This window comes from Protopterus annectens, chromosome 8.part0 (assembly GCF_019279795.1).
Source record: "Protopterus annectens isolate FY-2018-M chromosome 8.part0, PAN1.0, whole genome shotgun sequence".
Taxonomy (NCBI): domain Eukaryota; kingdom Metazoa; phylum Chordata; order Ceratodontiformes; family Protopteridae; genus Protopterus; species Protopterus annectens.
The window spans coordinates 1,336,339,551-1,336,363,520 of NC_056741.1; the positions used below are offsets into that span (position 1 = coordinate 1,336,339,551).

The window sequence follows — 23,970 nt, forward strand, 5'->3', positions numbered from 1 at the left end:
TCTACCTCTTTCACCTTTACCATAAATTCAAATGATGGTACAATAATCTCCCCTGATCCCTCTACAAAACTATTAGGTGTCATCATAGATAATAATCTAAAATTCAACCTACATGTTAACCAAACTATCAAACCCATCAATAAAAAACTAGGGTCACTTTACAGAATAAAAGCCTTGGTAACCCCTCCAGCTAAAATTGCCATAGCTCGCTCTCACCTTCTTTCAACCTTTCTGTATGTATCCCCTCTACTCTCGAATTTAAAGAAGACTGTCCTTAACAAAAACTGAATTTGCTACAACCACATTGCCAGGTTTGCCACTGGGCTGCCTTTTAGGACACATCATTGCATCAATCTAAATCAGCTTGGGTGGCTTGAACTACCCAGCCTAATCCAGTATAACCAACTGATTATGGCCTACAAAATCCTCTATAATCTGGACAATACTCCTGCACTTAAAAATATTATCACCCCCTATAACAATCCTAGACCGCTTCGATCCTCTAACAAGCTGCTAATTCAGACTAGCAAAATTAATAACACAGCCGGTAACTCTCTCTTTGCAAACTCTGTAAGTAGATCCTGAAACTCTCTTCCAGCTGATATTACCTTACTTTCCACCTTAGGTCAATTTAAAACTAGACTCAAACAACATTTGTCACTTAACTGGCTATGTCAATTTATCAAGTCTGGCTAACTCTCTCTAGAATGTGTAAAAATATGTTAACCAGCTTACTGTACAATTTAATTTAATCCTGTCTTACGCTCGGGATTAACTCTAACCTGTGGAACTTGTTTAACTTGCTTACTTATGTAATCTCTGTAAATAGTCTGTTTGTAATATGTAATGCTAGTATTATGTAAATGCTGTATCTGCTTACCCTTGGAGCTTTTCTCCCCTGGCCTCCGCTGAAAATGGACATGCATCCAGTCGGACTATCCCGTCAATAAATGTAAAATAAAAAAAAAAAATCTTTGCCCAGAAATCTACTGCATTAACTGTTTCACCAAGCACCACCATCAACATAAAAAGTAGGGTCGCAGCTTTCTAATTAATTAACTTCCCTCTTGGAATGCCCTCTTTTAATAAAAGAATGTGCCTTATTTGATTTACAAAACCTTTTGAAATTATTCCACTTATTGCAAGAATGACACTGCTGACCAAAAGCTAAGCACTTTTCCCTTCTGGGTTTGTGATTTCCACTACAATTATGACAGCTGACTATGAAGCTAGGTGGAGACACATATTTTGACTTTGCTGACTCATCCTTATGCTTCACTGAGCATGCTATGGAATTTGCTGGAAAGACTGGGGGTTTCCCAGGGACTGTTCCAGGACCTGCAGTAGCTGCCATGTGCTTGGGCCTGTTTCTTTTAACCACATGCTGCATACCATCAATATGACCTTTGTCACTGTGCCTTCCGCAGCTATTTATATTTGTAAGCAAATCTCAATAGCCTTATTCAATGTCAAATCACTGTCTCAAAGCAAAATCTTTCTCACTCTGTCATTATTGATACCACACACAAGCCTGTTTATCAACACATCTCTCAAATCACCAAATCTGAACATTTTAGCCTTATTTCTCAAGTCAGTTATGTATGTTGCAAAAGTTTCACCAGGGTTTTGATCCCTTGTGTAAAATAAGTGCCTTTCCACAGTAATATTCATTTGGGGGTTACACATTTCTCTAAATTTACATGTTAAGCAATCAGGATCTTCCCTTATTTCAGCCAGTACCACAATATGGTGGTGTTCCACCTCCTCTGCAAACACAGCAGGTGCATACAAAACTGAACGCTCTCTTTCAATGGCCTCCGAACCAGCTAAATTAAATAGAATAAATGCTTTTATATACACGTCTTTATCAGAAAAAGCAGCTTGTATGAAAATATCATATTCCTGCTCAAACACTTTCCAGTTTTCTGCAGTATTGTTATCAAACACAAGCAGTGTGGTTCTGCGAAATCCTTCTACCATGCCCACAGATTATACTAAAACAAAATGCAAAACTGCACTTCTAATCATGTAGGAACATTCAGACACACCAGGTACTTGAAATAATATTCAAATGTACAATAAGCTATTCGAAATACTGTACTCCGCGAAATATGCTTTGAACTAACTGTACTTTGCAAAATAATCTCTGCAATGACTGTACTTTGTGAAATTACTGCACTGTAATACTGCACACACTTGCAAACACTTTGCACACTTCGGATATTTTGAATAACTTTACCCTGTGGACACTGTATACATTTGTCCCAAGTTAGTTACTAGTAGGAACACAGGTATAGTTTATGACATTAAATTCCTAGCCAACTGTAGAACGGATTGGGTGATGTATCTCACTACATGTACCTGTTCAGCCTTTTATATCGGGCAAACTTCTAGGCCATTGAGACTAAGGATTTCTGAACACTGTAGTGACATTAGAACCAAAAGAATAAGCAATGCCCTACACATTCATTGATACACCATGGTCCAAACTTCAGATTTACAATTATTGAAAGGATTGTTGGCAATAGGACTAATAAAACTGGTTGGCACTCTATATTCAATACAAAAGAAAAAAAGTGGATCATTAAGCTGGGTGGTTTATTTCCACCAGGTCTGAATGAGAATTTTTCAGTAACCAATGAGCTTCATTTTTGTTGATAGGCTACTGTATAAATGGAGATTAACTTTATGGAATTCTGAATTACATTTTACACTGATGAAGGCTATCCAAGTGTTTTGTCAGCTGAAACTGGTCTGACTTGAGTTTCATTTATATATGCTTAAATAAAGAAACTGGTATATCACGGTCTGCTGGCCTTTGATTTTTGAATTTTAACTTTAGTTAATACAAAAAAAGTAGCACACAGCAAAAATACATTTTTTTCCTTTATTTGTACATTTTATGTGATCCAGACATTTTTTCATACATTTATGTAATTATTTAAAATATTTTTATCAATATGTCGCAGTTTTGGACATTTCATTTAATAAGAAATTTGTTTTGAGTGTTCTGAGTGCTCAGTTTTACATCTGCAGTGAAAGAAATCACGTAAGCAAGTTTTAGTACCTGGAATTTGTTTCTGACCTGTTTTGCTAGTCGTAGGGATGATCCACACCTTTATATTTCTCCGACTTTAACCGGTTGCCTCATGGCTGTAACTCTGGATCCCATTCTTACACGATGAAGCTCTTATGTGCATTAAGACAAAGTTGAGGCCTGAGTGTTAATTTAAGTAGTTTATTGTATGCAAATACATCAGGATGGATGGCAGGAACATTACACTTAAATGAACTATCCAACTACAGTAGATTCCCTCTTATCCGGTCTTGCTTTAGCCAGCCGTAGCACCAGACAGAGAAGAACACTTCCACGTCCTCTATACACTTCGAAATGTCTCAGCCTATCATTTTACTCTTAAAATGTCAAAATATTGAAACAAAAAAGAACTTGCAAGTTCATTTTTGTTTCAATATTTTAACACTTTAAGAGTAAAATGATAAGCAGAGACATTCCAAAGTGTCAGGTTGATAACAGTAACTTATTGTAAAGTTTTTTTCTGATTAACCGGCCATTCGTCTATCCAGCCTAAGGTCTGGCCCCAGCGAGACCAGATAAGTGGGAGTCTACTATACATATCTGCATGCTCACACTCTGGCTGTGCACTCAAAATGGCACTCTTGCTTGCACGTGCTTAGTACTTATATGCATGAGCTGACTCATTGTAAAGCTTCTTAAAGGTATATCATGCACTCTGATCAACAGGGATGTCCTCTTTCCCCTTTGTTATGTGCATTATGTTTACAACCATTGCCAAAGAAAATAAGGGACTCAGAAATTTACGGATATAATTGGTATGGTAATCAAGAAAGTTGGCTTTATTTGCAGATGATATTATTTTGTATCTGATAAAACCAGAAAAAGGTTATTTCAGTGTTGAAAAAGAAATAAGTGAATTATTTTGGAAGTTAACTGTTGCTCTGTTAGTAAAGGCTCTGGGCCTTTCTAAACTTGAGGAGGAGGAGAGAAATAAAAACACCTTTTCCAAAGCTATTTTAGTGGACATGGTGGTGCATCAGGCATTTTTAGCACATCTTTTAGGCAGAAGTCCAGACTTTTACCTTTTGATTTCTCCACAAGGATAAATGGTTTGAACCAATTTACAACTCCTGAAGAAAAAACACAAGTGCTGTTGTGAGTTGGCCAATTCTGTGTTGTCTGCTGTGTGTACTGTCAAGTGGAGTGCACCTAGATAGTATCCACCTAAACACAAATATGTGTGCAACTGAAAATGACAGCTGCTACTAATGAAGGTATAGGTATCAACTGCTAGAGATAGATTAACACTAAACTCTGTTCCACTATTAAACCAGCCATGGAGGAAGACCTGAAGGCATGCCTGGTGGCCTTCAAGTGGCAGCCCAATCAAGAGGGTAGGATCAGTATAACTGGTCTATAATAGTCTCTTATGAGCTTACTGGGGAACCTTTACTAGCCTTCATGGGGTTGGAACAGGCTGATTATTAAAACAGTGAAAACACAAAGAAATCACTGTTAGCCCAAGCTGATGCCACCTCTGATACATGCACTCAAATGTTTCACTACTTAACATTTTCTCCAGGCAAAATGCTATGTACTCAGTTACACAATCATGTACTTAAAGTGTGGTAAATCCTGACAGTCAACATACTAAAAAATAATAAAACTCATAGCTACTGTTAAATTTAAAAAGGACAACGCTCCCTACTTTATGAAAGTGGGTGTACAGATGCTGTAAATTTTATAGGATTGGTAGTGATATTGTAAAAAAAAAAACAGAAAAGGACAGCTCAGTGTTGTGGAATATTCTGAAACAGTTTCAAGTCTTTTCAGGATATAAAATTAATGAGGATAAAACAAAGGCCATAGCCGTAAATTATGCACCCACACACAAATTGGTTCAACAATACCCATATTTATGGGGACACAATAAGATGAAGCATTTAGCATTATGGATTACAAAGGATTATGTTATGGTAGCCAAGGATATGTGGGAAGAGACTAAACAAAAGGCAATACAAAATCTGAGAAACTGGAAGCTCTTGTTTATGGATATGTACAGTAAGATACAAGCAGTGAAAATGTTTTTAGTCCCATTAGTTCAGGCATATTTTTAATCAACCAAAGGAGAAATTGTGGACTATAATTAAAAGAACTGAAGGAACTTAACCAGTTTGAAGGGGAACAGGTATGTCGGATAAGCTGATTCTTCCAATAGTGCAAGGTGGTTTAGAATTACCTAATTTGAAGGGATATATTTGAAGTGATCTGGGGGGTTCAAGAACTCAAGAGAGAAAGTGGGATTTTGGATGCAGATCTTTTATGAGAACAGTAACAACCATACAGAAAGTTATGTATTCTGAGAATTAAGCCAACATGAGAATGGAGAAAGGAAATTTTGCCAATAGGAATGACTGCAAGTAGGGACACAGAAAATAGGTAAGAGAAGGCTGGAATTTACTGTAGAAAACTGGCAAAGGAGCCAAGGAATTTGGCAGCAAATAGCTAGACAGGGAAAGGCAGAGTGGGATAAGGCCAAAATGACATTTGGACTGCAGGCTAGAGACTGCCTTCCCTACTAGGTATTTATATCAGAGTACAGGCAAAGAGAAAGGGATAGGAAAATCTTAAGGGAAAGACCTGCTCCGATAGTGTTTTTAGTTGAATATAGAAAAGAAGCTACTGTTAAAAAAAAGGGATAATTAGTAGGATATATAAAATACTGCAGTACGACTATAAGATTCAATCACAGAAGGTTAAAAAAGAATAGGAAGAAAGACTTGAAAAGCAATTTACAACAGAACAATGGGAGGACATTAGTATGGCTCCTAAGCATGCAAGAAAGTCCAGAAGGTTTAGGCTCTTTGCTTATAGTATCTACATAGGTATTTTTATGCTCCAAGCCGACTTCAAAGAATGTTTCCTCAGGTAAATACGAAAAATACGGAAGGTGTGACGGGGAAGAAAGAGGTAACTAGTGTAACGAGTTGGCAGATGTTAAAAATTCCTTACAGAGTACCCTGTGAAAATCATTGGGTGAGCAAATGGCTGTAACTAAGGAAATGATTCTTTTGAGCTGGTACATGTGATCTGAATTGCCTAAACAAGTAAGGCCTTATTATATTTAATTATGTTGGCTGCCAAACAAACAATTACTAGAAAATGGAAATCAAAGTCTAAATCAACTGTATTTAAAGTACTGAATAGTAAACAAACAGATTAAAAAAATGGAAGTGGGGTCTTTAGAAAATGGAAGGAGCAAATTACATAGAATAATACATGCAGAATAATATTCAGGAGGAGGGGTGAAGTTGAAGTGAAGGCAGAATTCAGCAATTTATGAAATATTGGACTGATTCTATTTACAAAGAAAGAAAAGATATGTGATGTATACTGTATGAAAATTAAAAAAATGTTAATATGGTTTGTTTTCTTTTCTGTTAATGTATGTTTGCCTAAGCATTAAGTGAGATTTTAATATAGGTGTTAAAAAATAAAAAACATTCAGGAGTCCCTAGTGAATGATCCTAGCAAAGATGATCCTGGACCTGGAGAAGGAATCCAGTTTGTAATACTTTGTAAATGTATGCAGAGGACCAAGCTGCTACCTCCAACACACTTCTAGAGTCCATCCCTTTCAAATACACCACTGAACTTGCTAAGGTTCTAATAGAATGTGCTTTGGCATCACCTGGAAATGATTTACTATGGTGGGCAGAAAAAAAAGCAACAGCTGGGGACAACCACCTTAAAATCTCTTTTGACAAGGGGTGTTCCATATGCCAAGATTTCCTTACAAGATCTATAAAAGTTTTTCTATTTCCAAAATTCATAACTAGCCTAAGAGGTCCCTCTGCCACCTTTTTACACTTATATTTTGAAAGCTACTTTCTATCTATGTCTTGGATGGAGTACTGTTTATACCCCCTTTCCACAAATCTCCGAACCAGATCTTCAGCCTCTTGAACATATTCTAACTCTAAAGAACAGATCCTTTAAATCCTAAGCATCTGTGCCTACGGTATATTCTTAACTATGAGTCGAGGATGACAAATGTTGGCCTGCAAAAGAGTACTTACCTACAGGAATTTCTTGAACACTGTACTACTGAATGTCCCATCTAATTCCACCCGTATCACTACATCTCAGAATGTAATTCTTCTCATGATGCTCAGTAAATTGTATACCCCATTTATTCTCATTTAGGTATTGCACAAATTCTGATAAGTAACTGGCATCTGACCTCCAGACCAACCAGCAGTCATCCAAATACCTTCTCCAGATGTCCATTGATTCCAAATATATATTGTGGGAGTTATCATAAATCAATTGCTCCTCCAAATACCCCATAAAGAGGTCAGCATAATTAGGTGCAAAGGATGCGGTAACATTAAGCTGTAAATAGCATTCTTCCTTGAAATAAAATACATTTTTCATTAATACATATTCTGTTACATATAAAAAATGTAACTACGCATAAATGCTGTACCTGAACAAAGCTTTTGAAATTCATCTATGCATTGCTGTTTACATTCAATATTTTTGAAAATGGTGTGTATACTGCCGTTTCCATTCAGTGTAGGGTTGCCATCTTTCTGCGTTTTTTTCTCAGCAATGAAAACAATTTCCAATAGTCTAGAAATCACTGTACAAACTGTATACGAGTAGAATAAAAGTTATGTACTTATCATAACTTGGTATCTGTGTTGTCCAATTTCATTATGCATCACAAATGGGTCTTTAGCTCCATCCTCGGATCCAAGCCGGCCACTTCTCAGACATACGATCCGAGCCTCAAACTCCTCCCTCTCCCATAATGGCCTCCGATGGCTCTGAAAGCTGCTCGGACCCAAGGTCAAGAGATCCTGCAGGGTGGAAGGTTTGGTTAGTGCTGACTCCCCTGGATTTCAGGGACCTCTTGCATCCAGAGGGATAAGCGAGCCACAGATGGATCCGATAGCTTCCTTTGTTTTTCAGAAGCAGAAGCAGGTGTCCCTGGGGAAGCAGATGGGAATCGCTTCTTTTGGGAAAGAGTCTGGACTCCAGAGATAGAAAGAAGCCCACTCAAGATGAGTTTATTCCTCCTACTAGCAAGGGCCCAGGGAATGAAGATCGAGCAACTGTCAAATGGCATCTCCAAATACCTCAGACCCAAGCAATAAACTCACTTCTTGTGGGCATCAATTTGGGGAATCTAATGCCCACAAAAACATACCTCTTAAAACCGGAGGGTTTTTCTGGTTTGTCTGACATGCTGCCAGACACTTGCACTAACACGCACTCTCAAGGCACCAAACACACACCAACAACTGTAACTAAACTAGAACTTAAAGACAGCAGAAAAGCTTTTTTTTTTTTTTTTTTTTTTTTTTTTTAAGGGAAAGAGAAGAGAAAGGGAAAGGAGAGAAAAAGAAAAGGGCAGGAAGGACCTAACACCAGTGAAAACTAAAGTAGCCTAACAGAAGGGGCAGTGGTAATTAATTAACTATTTAGCTCTAGACTATAGAGAAAAAGAAGGAAGAATCCCAAGAGAAAAATCGAAAACTTTGCCTAAACTGGAGAGAAACTCGTAATCACATCTGTCTGTAAAGGCAGCAAATGAGATCTGAGGGCTTGAAAAGGAGTGAGGCATTGTGGGAGAGGGAGGAGTTTGAGGCTTGGATCGTATGTCTGAGAAATGGCTGGCTTAGATCCAAGGATGGATCCAAAGACCCAATCATGATGCATAATGAAATGGACAACATCAGATTGTCAGAGTTACAAGTGATGCTTCAAACATTCATTTTCTTTCAAAAGCATTTCTTTAATGCAATGTAAAAAGTCTGATAGTACCTTAAAAAAAGGACAAGAAAAAGACATCTTCCACTGACCCACGGCCAGATCTAGCAAAAGGCAATGCAGGCAGCTGCTTTTAGCCCAGTGATAGCTAGGGGGCCCTATAACCTCTACAAAAAAAGTTCTCCCATCCTTAGCTCAAGTCATTAGCGCCTATAGTGCTGCATATGAAATGTCCCATTCATGACTTTAAAGTGACTCCAGTAAAAACCTCCATGTAAAATAAGCTAAGAGCAGTGTCTCATTTAAATACACTTTCATGTAGCACAGATTATAAGCAAAAACATTCTATTTATTCCCACTCAAGACGCAAAGATGCTCAACGTCATCAGCAGAAAGATTAATTAGGCTGACTCATGCAGGAACGGGATGGAATTTAGATATCGAATTAAGTTCCTGCTTCCCACATACACAAAGTGGAGAGAACTGGTATTTTAATAAGTGACAGCATACTGTTGCTGTTTTTTTTTCACTTTGTTTAATGTACCCTGCAACTATATGTACTTCTTTAGTTGCTTGTTGTTAATACTATGTTAGACAACAATGACTGTAGGCTTAATAAAGCTTTTGCTTTTGTATCGCTGATGTCTTCCTGCACGGTAAGTGAATAATCTGTTTCTCTGCTGCAGAAATTAAGCACAGGCTTAACATTCTCTTTAAGAAACAAACCTCTCAACTGCCTCTAAGTCTATAAAACATCCCTGGTTTTGTTTTGTTAAATTATCAAGGATTGCTGTCAGTTAGTGCCAGACACTGAGACACTTGTTCATCAGAAATTCCACTACAAAGTTACTAACCAGTTATTGTGTTAACATTATAAATGAAGTAGGGGAATATTTAAAATGTATCCCTAATTTTGTCTCTGATTCTTGAACAACAGAGTGGAGAACTGGGATCTTTGGGAAGGAAAAGATTTTGGGGAGTGGACTGCTCCCATTTTCTTTGCATTCCACAAATCTGTGAAATTGCTGCTGCTTTTTTACACATTAGTAGCAGTGGTACCAGTGGTAGTACCAGTGGTAACATCAGTAGTTGTAGTAGCAGTAGAGGCTGTGGTGGTAGCAGTAGTAGTAGTAGTAGTGGTGGTAGTAGCAGTGGTAAAGTGTGTAGGAGAGACAGATTAGAAAGACAGTGCTGTAGTCTGTGCTTTTGTTATCCGACACTATTTATTTCTGAGATCACTGTTTAAATGCTATGAGTTTATTGTGGGAATATACATTTAGTCATGATGGGAGAGCACACTGATGAGAACTTTTAGAGTTTATGTCCTGTCCCCTGATAATGTTTTTTTTTGGGGGGGGGGGGATCACTGAGGAATACAGTCAGTAATTAATGCCAGTAATTACAAACTTGTAGTTCTTACTGTTCACAAAATACAAATCATATGGATGCAACACCTGTTTTTGTTAACTTTTTAAGTAAATTAGAGCTGTCTGGCACTCAAGGCTCTGGATTTTTACTGAGTTCCTTCTGTAGTCGTGTGTGTGTGTGTGCGTGTGTGTGTGTGTGTGAGATTGAGAGAGAATGTGAGAGTGAGAGAGAAGGCCCATACAAGGGCCATATTTTTCAAATGACTCTGATTTTTCTTCATATTGGTGATCTCTTCCTTGTAAAATTTGTGGCTTTCTGGTAAAGTGCTGCGGACTGCAGTCAAATGGCAGACAAATGAGTTACAGACTTTTCCCTTCAGAAAAAGCTTGCTACTGCAAAACATTACACTTGCAACTTTGATAAAGGGCAATATTAAAATCTGCTTCTAATTTTGGGTAATTGTCTCTTTCTTGAGATAAAAGGTTGGGAGGGTACAGAAGGTGCAATGGGTTATTCGGGATTTGTTCTCACAGAGTAAGCTGAAATGCATTATCATTACTATGCACTTACTTATATACTTATGAATTTATTCATTTGATTGATCTCACACAAACATCTGAAGTGTATGCAGTCATACGAAGGTCTACAATTGATGGCCATATGCATGTGTGTGTAAGCATTTATGTATGAGTGCAGTAATGCAGGGTTTGATTCCCATAGTCTTCATTTGTCTACTGTACGACTCTAAATTACTTCAGACAGATCTCCCTTGACGGCCCCTAAAAAAAAGGGACATATGCATTGGGTTGTCCCAGGAAGTTAACAAATGTGTCATGCATTGTTTTTTGAATTCCTGCATCCTTCACATTTCCGCTAATTAGTGATTCATACTCAGACTGTTAATCACAGCATGTCTCTTGTAGTTTAATGGCTTGTTAGATACATTTTCAATAAAAGTGAGGTGCAACTGAAGAGAAGTTTACTATTGCTCCTTTTCCAAATGACAGCGTTTTTTTTTTTTACTTTGTTCTGTTTAGCAAATGGCCATCTGTGTTTTTGCTGTAAAATCGGAAATAGAAGTTTTAAAACAAATCCATATTTCTGTGATCATTGTAAAAGTAAAGAAGAAAACAGTACTCACACTCGCAGGTTTGAACACTATTATGGTAACTGGGGAGAGGCAGCCAAGTAATGGGATACTGGTATGGATGGGGGGCCTCCAGTCCATTACCCTGCCTATGGCCCAATTTGATCATGATCTGGCTCTGCATAGACATGCTCGTTCACAAATGGTTGTATAGGTAGGAACAGTGGCGAAACTGTGAGTGATATAAGGAGCGTGGCTTTGGTCCGGATTTGAAAACTTTCATGGCTAAAAGTTACCTTTAGACCTATAAACATACTGGTTACTAAATGAATGAATGAATGAATGAATGAATAAAAAATAAAAATGCACTACCATATGCTGTTGGAAGAAATAAAACTTATGTTGTGACACTTCAGATACGTGTGTGTTTCAGAAAGAAGAACACGTTCACACTCTTCTTCAAAGTTAATCTAATGGATCTTGGCCTTTTTGCTCATTTTATTATGTAAATAAATTTACAATATTCCTCATTCTGCAAATAAATTGCACTTGCCATTTATCATACACTTACCAGTTATGTGCGACAAGCTGATCTGCAGATAGTCTAATGCCAGTGAATCTATCACAGCCTGCACATTGTGTACATCATCTTCTTGGCTTCCAGGAGTAGCTATGTAGTCTGCAGAGAAAATGTAATTACAAAATAAATAAAAAATAAATGACAATATCTTTCTTCATAACATAGTTATAACACAAAAATAAAAAAAGACATACTGTATACCAATCTGACTGGAAGTTTTTAGGCACCGAAATTCTTTGAAACTTTCCACATGCTTCATATTTAAATGAATATACTTTCATTTTTGCTACTCTGAACAGCTAGCAAATTCATGTCATCTCCACCATTTTGGCTGCAAACATATATCAGTGATCACAGTCGGTTAATGAGATTTTAAATTTAAAAAAGCTCATTTAAAAGTTCACATTACTTTATATTTAAACTTCTTGGTTGTATGAATGACACTATTAGCCTTTATTACACTACAAATGGTTTGGGATGAGTTAATGAAATAAATAGGGAGCAGATGAATTATGTTTTGTAAAACAGCCTTTCACAAACAAATTTACTCATTTTCATTTTAACCTAAAAATGTACTTCGTGTGGAGGCAAGCCCTTTGCACAATTCCCATGCGGACAGCTTCACCCTTTACTTTCATAATGCAACTGTGAGGCTTGTGAAAGAGGAGCTATTTGCATAACCTCTGAGAAGAAAGGCTATTTCAGAGTCGTAACATCATGAGGGAGGTTAATCCCCCCAACTTGATGAAAAATGTGAAGTACTTTGTACAAGTACTGTACAGCAAGAAAGGAAACTAACAATAAATGCAATCAGAAAAGGGTTACCACCCATTCCTCTTTCAGCAGTTATGTACTGCCACAAAAACTAAAAAAAAATGGCAAATGTCCTGAGATTTTAGGACAAAAAATATTTTGAAAGTTTTCTTTAACAGTTGCATAAAACAGTTATTTTATATCTGAAACAGCTATATGTTATATGAAAGAGCATAAGTAGCTCAAATGCTACAATAATAAGCTTTTATTTTGGCAAAAAAAAGTGAACCTCTGTCCTTTGTATTGGTTGTGGGCATTTGAAAAGGTGGCAATCCTAAAGCAGGAGTATAACAAAATAGGCAAGGAGGGTTGGAATTTACTGGAGCAAAATGGCAAAAGATACAAGGTAACAGAGTGAAATGAGGCTAAATAAAAGTTTGGACTACATGTTAGAGACTCCCTTCCCTAACAGGGACTGACAACAGAGTATAAGCCAGAGATAAAGGGACAGGGGAGTGCTAAGCTTAAGCCAAGCATTTTAGTTGAGTCTAGAACAGAAGCTGCTGTTAAAAAGGAGGTCAGTAAGATATATAAAATAGTGCATGGTAACTATAAGAATCAACAAAATGAGGTTAGGAAAAAATTGGAAATAGAGAATGGAAAAGCATGGAAGAAATCTGTAATTCTTCCAAGTATGCAATAAAGCTTTAGAATTTTTTGCATACAAGTGCTTGTACAGGTAGACAAGCAGAAGCCAGACTTCAGAGAATTTTTTTCCTCAGGCAGAAAGCAAATTGAGCAGAGAAGTAAAAAGGAACATGTTTTATGGGAATATAATGTGCTTGCCGATTTTAAAAATTCCCTACAGAGTACCTTGACTGAAATGACAGGGGTGAACAAATGGCTGTAATTACATAAATTATTTTTTGAGCTGGGATAAAAGATCTGAATTGCTTAAATACAGAAAGTCCTACTAGGTTTAATGTTATTGGCTGCCAAAACGCAATTACTACAAAATGGAAATCAAAATCTAAACCAACTGTAGTTGAAGTATTGAATATTGTAAAGGAGATGAAAATAACTGGTGGTAGAAATTTAGGCAAGGGAAGGAGGAAGTTTCATTGAAATAAATTTAATTGGTAGAAACAATACATGCAGCATGATGTTCAGGAACAGGAGTAAAACTTAAGGGAAGGCACAGACTGACTAAATGCTGGAGTGAATGAAAAACGTGTTAAAAGAAAACGTATGCAACATGACAATAACATGTTACAAAAGTTTTTTTTTTCTATTAATTTATGTAAATCGTGTTCCCATTTAAAGTGTGACAATTTCATATAGATATTACAGAAAATAATATTGTAAAACCATAGTATTATTCCAAAAAAGATCTCTTAGTGTAAGTCGTACAATAACAGCACAGATAAACAGTATAACAGATGTAATATCACTTTAACCAAAATAATTAAAAACTGAAAATCATCAGTTCCATTAAAAAATGTAAAATGCACAGCTACCCAAATAACTTTAGTCAAATATCTAATTCCACACAAACATCCTCAGGAACAGCTCCTAGAATGACTACAGAAAAGCCACAAAGCACAAGAGCTTCAAAAGTCTAAACAGCTGAAAAATGAATTGGCTAATTACTCTAAGCTACAGGCACTCCACAATCCAGATACAACTACAAGTAAAGTACAATGCTTCTGATGGTTGTGATCCAGAGTCCAAGCCACATTTAATACAAACAATAGCATGGATAAACAGCAGATACAGCCTGGACTCAGGAAAGCCCAATACAGTCAAATAAAATAGCCACCTGTAGGTCTCCTGAGCAGTACAAAAGTACAGTTTTGTACCTACCATAAATGTAGATGTTCGAGGATCCACATTGCTGCAGTCCTAACCATTGGGGTAGTCCGCTGTCCAGTCGGCCCGAATACCAAAGTATATGGCTGACGTCGGTCAAGGCGCATTAGACTGATGTCAGGACGTCAGGGTACTAATGCGCATGACCGACGTCATATCCTCAGTCTTTTCTTGCCCCAGATGTCAGAAGACCCTAAAAAGACAAGGCCCAAACCAAAAACCAAAACCCTGCACCAAACATATATACAATATATACAAATGTACAAGGGTATATCCTAACCCACACTACCTCCCCAAAACAAAGAGGGTAAGGAGGGAGGGTAAATTGGACTGCAGCAATGTGGATCCTCGAACATCTACATTTATGGTAGGTACAAAACTGTACTATGTTCTTCATTCCACATTGCTGCAGTCCTAACCATTGGGTAGAATCCCAAAGCAGAGTTAAGGGAGGCTGGCAAATCATAAGGAAGCAGGAGCTGTCAACATGCCTTGCAAAATAGCTGTGGCAAAACCAGCCCTAGATTTAGAGTAGAGAGGAAGATGGTAATGCTTAGAGAAAGTATGCACTGAACTCCAAGTAGCTGCCTCCAAAATATCCTTAGTTGCCACCCCCTTTAGAAATGCTGTAGAAGTGGCAGTAGCCCTAGTGGAATGAGGCCTAATCCCAGCTGGAATCTCCTTGCCATGATGGGAATAACAAAATGAAATGCAAAACCCAATCCACTTAGAAATAGTTTGCTTAGACACAGGCTTGCCCTGAGAACTCAAAGCAAAAGAAACAAACAACTGCTGAGACTGCCTGAAATCCTTAGTCCTGCTTAAATAATAACGCAACTGCCTATGTACATCTAAAGTGTGCAAAATCTTTTCCCCCTTATTTTGGGGATCTGCATAGAAAGTAGGCAAATGAATAGTTTGGTTTAAAGCCACACTAGAAACCACCTTAGGCATAAAGGAAGGATTAGCACGTAATGATACCCTATCCATATGGAAAATCAAAAAGGGCTCTACTGCCATAAGGGCCTGCAACTCAGAAACCCTTCTAGCAGAAGTAATAGCCAACAAAAAAGCAGTCTTCCATGACAAGTATTTCAATTCAGCAGTAGCCGCAGGCTCAAAAGGTTGTAGAGTAAGTTTTTCCAACACAAAATTGAGATCCCAAGCAGGAGTAGGAGCTCTACGTGGGGGTCTTATATTCTTTGCCCCTCTAAGAAACTGCTTGAACAAAGGATCACGAAAACAATGGTGGGTCACAATCATAGTGAGCTGAAATTGCTGCAGCATGAATCTTAATGGAAGAGAAGGACAAACCTTTGTCCAGTAACTCAGTAAGATATTGAAGAGCCACACTCAAATTAGGCTCAGAAATCTCCAAATTCTTTGCTGCACTCCAAAATAAAAATCTCTTCCATTTCTCTGCGTACACTTTCCTTGTACTAGGTCTTCTGGCTTCCATAATCACATTTAAAACTTGTTGAGGAAGTTGAGACCTGCTGTGTTTCAGAACAGAATATGCCAGGCTGTTAGATGAAGAGAGTGAAGCTTGACATTGAGCAGGTGACCATCCTTCTGAGATAACAGATGTGGAATCAAAGGCAAAGGCCATGGAGGCTTCCTTACCAGACTCCTTAGTAGTGGGTACCAGTGTTGCCGAGGCCAATCTGGAGCTATTAAAATCATCCTTGGCTTGTCTTGTCTGACCTTTAGGAGCACCTTTGGAAGAAGAGGCAGAGGTGGAAAGGCATACACATGAAGATTTTTCCAACTGAAAGAAAGAGCATCCACTTTCCAAGCTGTGTGATGAAACCCTTTGTGCAAAACTTTGGCAGCTGGTGGTTTAGTGGAGAAGCGAACAGATCTATGTCTGGAGTTCCCCATGACACTGTCAATTTCTGAAATACATGAAGATCCAGTTTCCACTCGTGGGGATCCATGATTTGTCTGCTTAACACATCTGCTAAGGAGTTCTGTGCTCCCGGCAGAAACCTTGCCTGAAGAGTTAATTGCAAGCTGAGCGCAGTTTCCCATAAAATCATTGCTTGCCTGCATAGAGGATAAGAATGTGTTCCCCCTTGTTTGTTGATGTACCACATGACAGTTGTGTTGTCTGTTAGAATCAACACCTGCCCTGGAAGAAGTAACTCCTTGAAAGCCATTAATGCAAACTGGACTGCTAACATCTCCTTCATGTTGATATGTAGATGCTGAAGTCTGGCAGGCCACTTGTCTTGTATCCACTTTCCATTTAGATGAGCTCCCCAAGCAATGTCCGAGGCATCTGTCGTTAAAATCTGACTCGCCTCTGGCGGGTCACAGAGAGTCCCTTGTTTAGGTGACATTCCTGAGCCCACCACAAAAATTCTTTTTGAATGCAAGGTATTATTTGAATGACAGTGTCCAAATCCTGGCAGTACTGTGTCCATACATTTTGAGATACCATTGCAGCTTCCTCATATGCAGTTTGGCATTGGGAAGCACCAGAATACAAGATGCCATGAACCCTAAGGCTTGAAGGACTGTCCTTGCAGTCAGCCCGGACTGAAGAGATAATTGATGGAAGTAACTGGAAAGATTCTTTTGTTTGTCCGGGGTTAAAAGGCCATCTGGGCTGCTGTATTCAGTCTCACACCCAGAAAGCACATGTCTTGAGAGGGTACTAGACTGGACTTTATTTCGTTCACAGAATACCCTAGGCATCTTAGCACTGCTATGACATATTCCAAATGCTGTAGAAGGTCTTCCTTTTCTTGAGCCAGAATCAGGCAGTCGTCCAAATAAGGATAGATTTGAATTCCTTTTAGCCTGAAGTAAGCTATCACTGGAGCCAGAACCTTTGTGAATACTCTGGGCAGTAGATAAGCCAAAGGGCAATGCAGAGAACTGATAATGAGAATTTCCAGCTCGAAACGCAGATACTTTCTGCAACTTAGTCTTATAGGCACATGAAGGTAAGCTTCCTTGAGATCTAAAGTTACCATCCAGTGATCTTTGCCCAGCAGAGGTAAAAGCTGTTGTAACGTCAACATTTTGAACTTGGGAATGTCCAGATAAGTGTTGAGGATAGATAAATCCAAAATTGGTCTCCACGTGTTCCCCTTCTTTGGTACAAGGAACAGGCGAGAATAAAATCCTAGGCCCCTTTCTGGTACAGGGACTGGCTGAATGGCCCCTATTTGGAGTAACAGAGAAATTTGCTTGTGAGCCTCTTTCCTTTGTGGAGGAGGAACGTCTGGCATGCCTTTGAAAGGGGCAAGGTATGGAAATAAAACCTGTAACCGTGGTGAATGATATCCAAAACCCATCTGTCTTGAGTAATTAAATCCCAATTTTCTTTGAAAAGAGACAGTCTTCCTCCCAAAGGAGCTGCCAGATGAGAATGTACTGGCAGCTGAAAAGGCAGGTCATTGGGTCTGTTTTCGAAAGGACTGACCCCTGCCCTCACCAGAAGTCTGAGCAGGAGAACTCCCTGTTCTAGGCCTAAAAGAACCTTGAGCTCTGCCCCTACCACGTCTAGACCTACCCCTAGACTGGGAATCATAAGCAGGATATGTCCATCCCTTAGTAGGCCAATTTCTGCTAAACTTTGGAGGCTGTACCTGCAAAAATCTTTAACAGTCTGCATAGATTTAGCCTTGTCCTCCATTTTCTTTAAAACTGCTTCCACAGGCGAACCAAACAACACATCAGACTGTAAAGGAGCATCCAAAATCCTTGTCTTAACATGCTCAGCTAAATTCTGATCCCTCAACCAAGCGTGCCTCCGTAGAACAGAACCAGTGGCAGCCACCCTCGAGGAGGCCTGCACAGCATCAAAACCACACTGCAAAGAATGCTTACCCACTTGTTCAGACACATGAACTAAATCCAGCAACTCTTTACACTCAATACCTTCCGCCAGAGCATCCACTTTAGATTTCAATTGTGAAAGGAGAAAATTTTGATATTTTAGCATGTGAAACTGACAATTCAACGCCCTCATGGCTAAAGTGGAAGAAGTATACACTTTCTTTCCCCATCTATCCAAAGCCCTAGCCTCTTTATCAGAGGGAACAGGATTTTTAACAGCCGAGGCCTTAACACCCTTAGGCCCCTGAGAAACAATTTCTGGGTCTGCCCTAGGACTCTTAAAAAGATACTTATGAGCTTCAGGCACCCTATAGTACCTATCAGGTTTAACAGGGGCAGGAGGCAAAGAATCAGGGTTCAGGGAAGCCTCTGCAAAAACATCTTCCACCACATTCAACACAGGAGGTATAGCTAAGGGCCTATGCTGGGGTAAAAACAAGAATTCCCTAAGCCTCTTCCTGGAATCAGAGAAATCTTGGCCTTCCCATTTAAAATGCTCCCTCATGGAATGCAGAGTCTCTGAAAATGAAAAATCCTCAGGAGGAGAAGCTGAAGGAGTGGAATCATCCACATCAGAATCAGAATAATGAGGATACTCCTGCAAGTCTTCAGCCGAAGACTCAGAAGCCTCTGAACACTGTTCAAAACTCTCAAACTCAGGCTCCACCCTAGGCCTCTTATCAGGAGGGGGCATAGAACCTCTAATCATAGTAATCAAATCCTCTGCCATTTTAAGCATATGTTTCTTAGGTACAGAACCTGAAGTGCTAGGAGAAGCCCCCACTGAAGCTAAACTTGGCCTACCTCTCAAAGAAGTCTTGGAAACAGAAGGAGAGGCTCTAACTACCTTAGGAAGAGAGGGAAGAACAGTTACCTGAGAAGCCCCCTCAGCCTGGCCTACCTCCTGAGAGGGCACATCCTGTAACAGTAAAGTCTCTGCCTGAGACTCCACAGAAACTCCTGGCAAAACCTCTGGCTCCACTGAGCCTTCTAAAGAACCGACGTCCGGGTCTGCCGGTTCTTCAACCCTAGGCTTTGCTGCTTTGTCCTTGCGCTTTTTGGGCCAGGCGCCGGAGCATCCGGCGGCATTTTATAATTACAATGCTTCCCAAACACTAACCTGGCACAGTCTAACCTTCTCTTAATAGTGCGTTTGTTAAATCTAGCACAAGAGCGGCATCCAACAACGTCGTGCTCAGGCCCTAAACAAGGTATACACAAAGTATGGTAATCCCTATGAGGTATCTGTTTCCCACAAGAAATACAGTTATTCACTTTTTCTGACATCCGGTTAAATACTGAGGCAAGAAAAAACCGAAATGTTCCCCAACGGGGTACTTAGCCAACTTTGATTCGGTCTGAAACTCCGACTTCAGAAAATTTCAGAACGCCAACCTGCACTCGCAAAACTGCTTCTGCATCGGACCATGCGGCAAAAAAGACTGAGGATATGACGTCGGTCATGCGCATTAGTACCCTGACGTCCTGACATCAGTCTAATGCGCCTTGACCGACGTCAGCCATATACTTTGGTATTCGGGCCGACTGGACAGCGGACTACCCCAATGGTTAGGACTGCAGCAATGTGGAATGAAGAACATCAGAGCCTTCTAGGATATCACTTAAGCTGCTGAGAAAACGCTACACACATACACAACCCAAATACCAATCTGACATATGATACAGCAGAAAGTCTAGATGTGCAAGTAACATACCAAAATGTAGGTGTCTGAATAATCACTATAGCAGTAGCCTAAAACTACATAGGACATATCCTGCAAAGAACAGATATCCAGTCAGTATCCAGAGTTTTTTGGGTGCCTTCCCAGTAGACATAAAAGAAGGCCAAAATTCAGAGTTCTCTCAGGAAAGGGAGGTTAGAGTGCAAAATTACTTGACAAATTGTCAGGAGAAAGGTAAAATGCTGGAATAAGTGGAACACACCCTAGCAGTCAGCTAAGGAAAAGGAAAAGAACTAACGGTTAATCCAGAAAGGATGCTAAAGAAAAGGGTGAAGGCGAGAAGGTGTTAGTACAGCAACAGTGATCTATTTGACCATCTACTTTTATTTTATTTATTTACATTTGTTTACCGGGAAATTCCGACGGGACGCAGGTCCTTTTTCAGCGGATGCCCAGGGAGAAAAGCTCCACATCATGTACATGATAAATAGATACAAACTTGCAGCAACAGTAAACAACATTACAAGTTGTTGGTTTTAATACAATAACAAGATAGTGATTATCAACAGTATATACAGTAAATGTTGCAAGTTAAGATAGTTTCTTATCGTTTAGAATTTTAGTAACAAAGTTGTCAGACAAGAATTTAAAGTATGTAAAGACAACTACCTAATTCTGACTGTGGTTAGTAGTGGCGGTAGTATAGTTGGGTTAAGAGTCTAGGTGGGGGGGGGGGGGGGGGTTAGTCTGGATTACAGCAAGGACAAAGCCAGTGCAAATTTAAGTGGAATTTGAGGGCAGTCATGAAAAGGCTGCTGGAAGCTAGAGTAGTTATAGAGGGTGGAAGAGACTGTTCCAAAGTTTAGATATGGTACATGAAAATATGGCTTCTCCTGCTGAGTTTTTGGGTTTGATAACAGTGAGTTGATTTGTGTTGCTTGATCTTAAGGGCCTAGTGGAGTGATAGGGTTGGGGAAGGGTTTGAAGGGAAGGGATGTTAAGCGGGTGGTTAATAAGTTTATGAGCGAGGGTGAGTTGATTAAAGTGAAGGAGTTGTGGGAGTTCTAGCCAGTTTAGTTATTTAAGGGAAGTAGCTGCGGTAGCGTTGTCGCCTCACAGTTAGACGTTGGCCGTTCGATTCTCAGTTAAAGCGTCTACTGTGTGACGACATGCGTGAATGGGCGTTCCTTCGTTGAAGGTTGTGCGTTAGGCCCGGCAAGCCAGCATGTAAAACTCTACTGCCAATCATTAGCGGACCGGAGTTCCGCTGTGGCGACCCCTAACCGGGAAAAGCCGAAAGACACACACACACACACACACAATGATGGCCGCGGTAGGAGGTTCCAGTGGCAAATTTAGCAATTTTGTTGTAACAAGCATCCAGCTTGTGTAGGTCCGTCTGTCTAAGTATGGGGATGCATAGAGTAGGGTGGAGATTAGCTGGGAAATGGCTATGTTGATTCTAGCTGCCTTAGTTAGGAATTGGTGGCTTCGATATAATGCACAGAGTTTCTTGTGAACTTTTTTTATTGTAAGAGATATGTGGGTGTCAAATCTAAGTTTGTTGTCTATTTCCACACACAGTAACTTTGTGTGTTCTGATAGAGAGATGATGGTATTGTCATTGGCAAGAATGTTGAAGTGGGGGGTGTTTTGGGTGGCTTTGGAAGGTTGGAACAGGAGAAGTTTTGTCTTACTTGGGTTGAGTAGGAGCTGAGCATTGGATAGCCAGCTTTCTACAGAAGAGAATGATTCTTGTGTGATTTGTTGTAGTTCTGGTAGAGTGGGGGCAGAGCAGATGAGAGTAGAGTCATCTGCATACTGTATAAGAGATGCTTGTGTGGTGGCAGTATGTAGGTTGTTAGTGAAAAGTGAGAATAGCAGAGGGCCAAGGATAGAACCTTGGAGAACTCTGGGAGTAACTGGGAGGTGAGGTGATAGGTTATCGTCCTGATGCAGTGAAAGCATTTGACAGAGTAAGCTGGGACTTTATGAGTAGGGCAATGGAAGCATTTGCATTTCCTGAAAAAAATATAAGGTTGATTAGGAAGATATATGAGGGATCAGATGTGAAAATTACACTGGGTGGGGTCCTCTGATAATTTCTGTTTGAGCAGAGGAACCAGGCAGGGTTGTCCACATTCCGCCCAGGCTAAAGATTGCAGGGTAAGTGTCTAAATAGCCAAATTGTTAGGAGTTATTAGAATGTAGTAGGGAAAAACAATCTATAGACCTGATTTCAGCTATGTCCTTTCTGGGTAAATACCTAGTTTGAAGCAGACAAAAAGTGGCAATTTAAGTACTTTTTTGCATCTATTTTACAAGTGGGCAGTTCCAGTGTATCTGCTGGGTTGCTTTTTTTCGCCTAGAGCTTTATCATGGTTTACTGATAACTAAAAAGAAAAAGTTAATTGGGGAATGTATTTACAGCTGCTGTCCCTAGCCATGGGTATAGCCAGTTATTTCTGCTTTAGACCAGGTACTTTCTACAGTAGCAGGCTAAGAGGGAAATGTAGCTAGACACCTACAGTAACTTATTTTCTTTTTAAAGCCTTTGAGTCCTTGTGGCTGATTTCTTCACTGTAGATGCGGCCAATGGCCACGGATTCACCATGTGGGGGACAGAGAGAACCCGTTCGCAGGGACAGTGGTCACTAAATGAAAAGATGGAGACAAAAAGAATTATTACGTTAAGTTCTCTGAAAGGGGAATGAGAGAAAAGTGCTGTAAAAAGTAACTGAAATAATAAATTATCACCCAGGCAGGAAGGATATTTGGTTTAAGAGTAGCAGCACGTTACACTATTTACACAGGTACAAAATGTTTAGTAAAAAAAGGCTCAGGCAACTGCTATGCATTCGCATATGAAACCCTTGACATAAAGAAAACACCTTACTTAGTGTTATGTACCAGATAATTTAGGTAGCCCATGAATTTAAAGAGACAGTTCTATCACAGATAAAGCAGTAGTAAACTATCACAGCAGTTGTATATAACAGTACTTAAATATTGCAACACAAACTTTTACATATCTACATCACTATAATATTTCTCATGGTACAGCAGTTAAAACAACTAAGGATCGCTGTGACTTGGTAGCAAAACAGGACTTTTAGCCGTAATATGGTGTTCTGTATTTAACTTATGCTTTCCTTCAAACGGAATCACAGAACACTCAGTCACACTGCTTAGCATCTATTTTAACTAAACAGTATGTACTAAACAAAAGTGATGAGGAGTAGCAACCCAGTTTGATACTATAGCATCTGTAAATGCTAGCAGCATGAAGCACACTAAACACCAAGTCAGACTGGAAAATGATACACTGTAACACTTTGTTTACAACTTGTATAAATAGAAGACCAGTTCTGCAACAGTAGCAATGCTGACAGTAACAAAGCAATAGAAGAAAAAAGTTTGCAGAGACTTTAGCTGCAATATAAAAAAATAAAGCTCAAACACTTACAATGAGATACACCACGAGCTGAAGCGAATTGGCAGCTGCTGTGAGTAAGCCAAGATGGCTCCAAGGGTTTAATTGGAGGAGGGGGGAGTGGGAGTGGTCACAGGTAATGTGTAGTAGTTAGTTCCTGAAGAAATTCACACTCAGGAGAAAGTGAGCAGCAAATGCTGCAAAAAACAATCTACAGACCTGAGTTCATAGAAGCCCCCAGGCTAAAGATTGCAGGGTTAAGTGTCTAAATAGCCAAATTGTTAGGAGTTATTAGAATCTAGTAGGGAAATCTATAGACCTGATTTCACCTGTGTCCTTTCTGGGTAGATACCTACTTTGAAGCAGACAAAAAGTGGCAGTTTAAGTAATTTTTGCCTCTATTTTACTTTTATGGTAAGTTTACTTACACAACTGTACTATGTTCATCATTAGATCAATGTTGTAAAAGTTTAAGCTATGTGGGACAATTACCCAGCTTAGATACTCAGGGGAGGAACAGGGAAGATCAGAATC

General features: G+C 39.4%; 1 protein-coding gene across 1 annotated transcript in view; it reads right to left on the reverse strand.

Moving 5' to 3' along the window:
* The window catches only part of CEP95 (centrosomal protein 95), a 1,662,476-nt gene that overhangs the window by 1,322,633 nt on the left and 315,873 nt on the right, over nt 1-23,970 (reverse strand). The window contains exon 3 of the mRNA XM_044080881.1: nt 11,842-11,949. Coding sequence (XP_043936816.1) covers nt 11,842-11,949 — 108 coding nt within the window. The remainder of the gene's footprint in view (nt 1-11,841; nt 11,950-23,970) is intronic.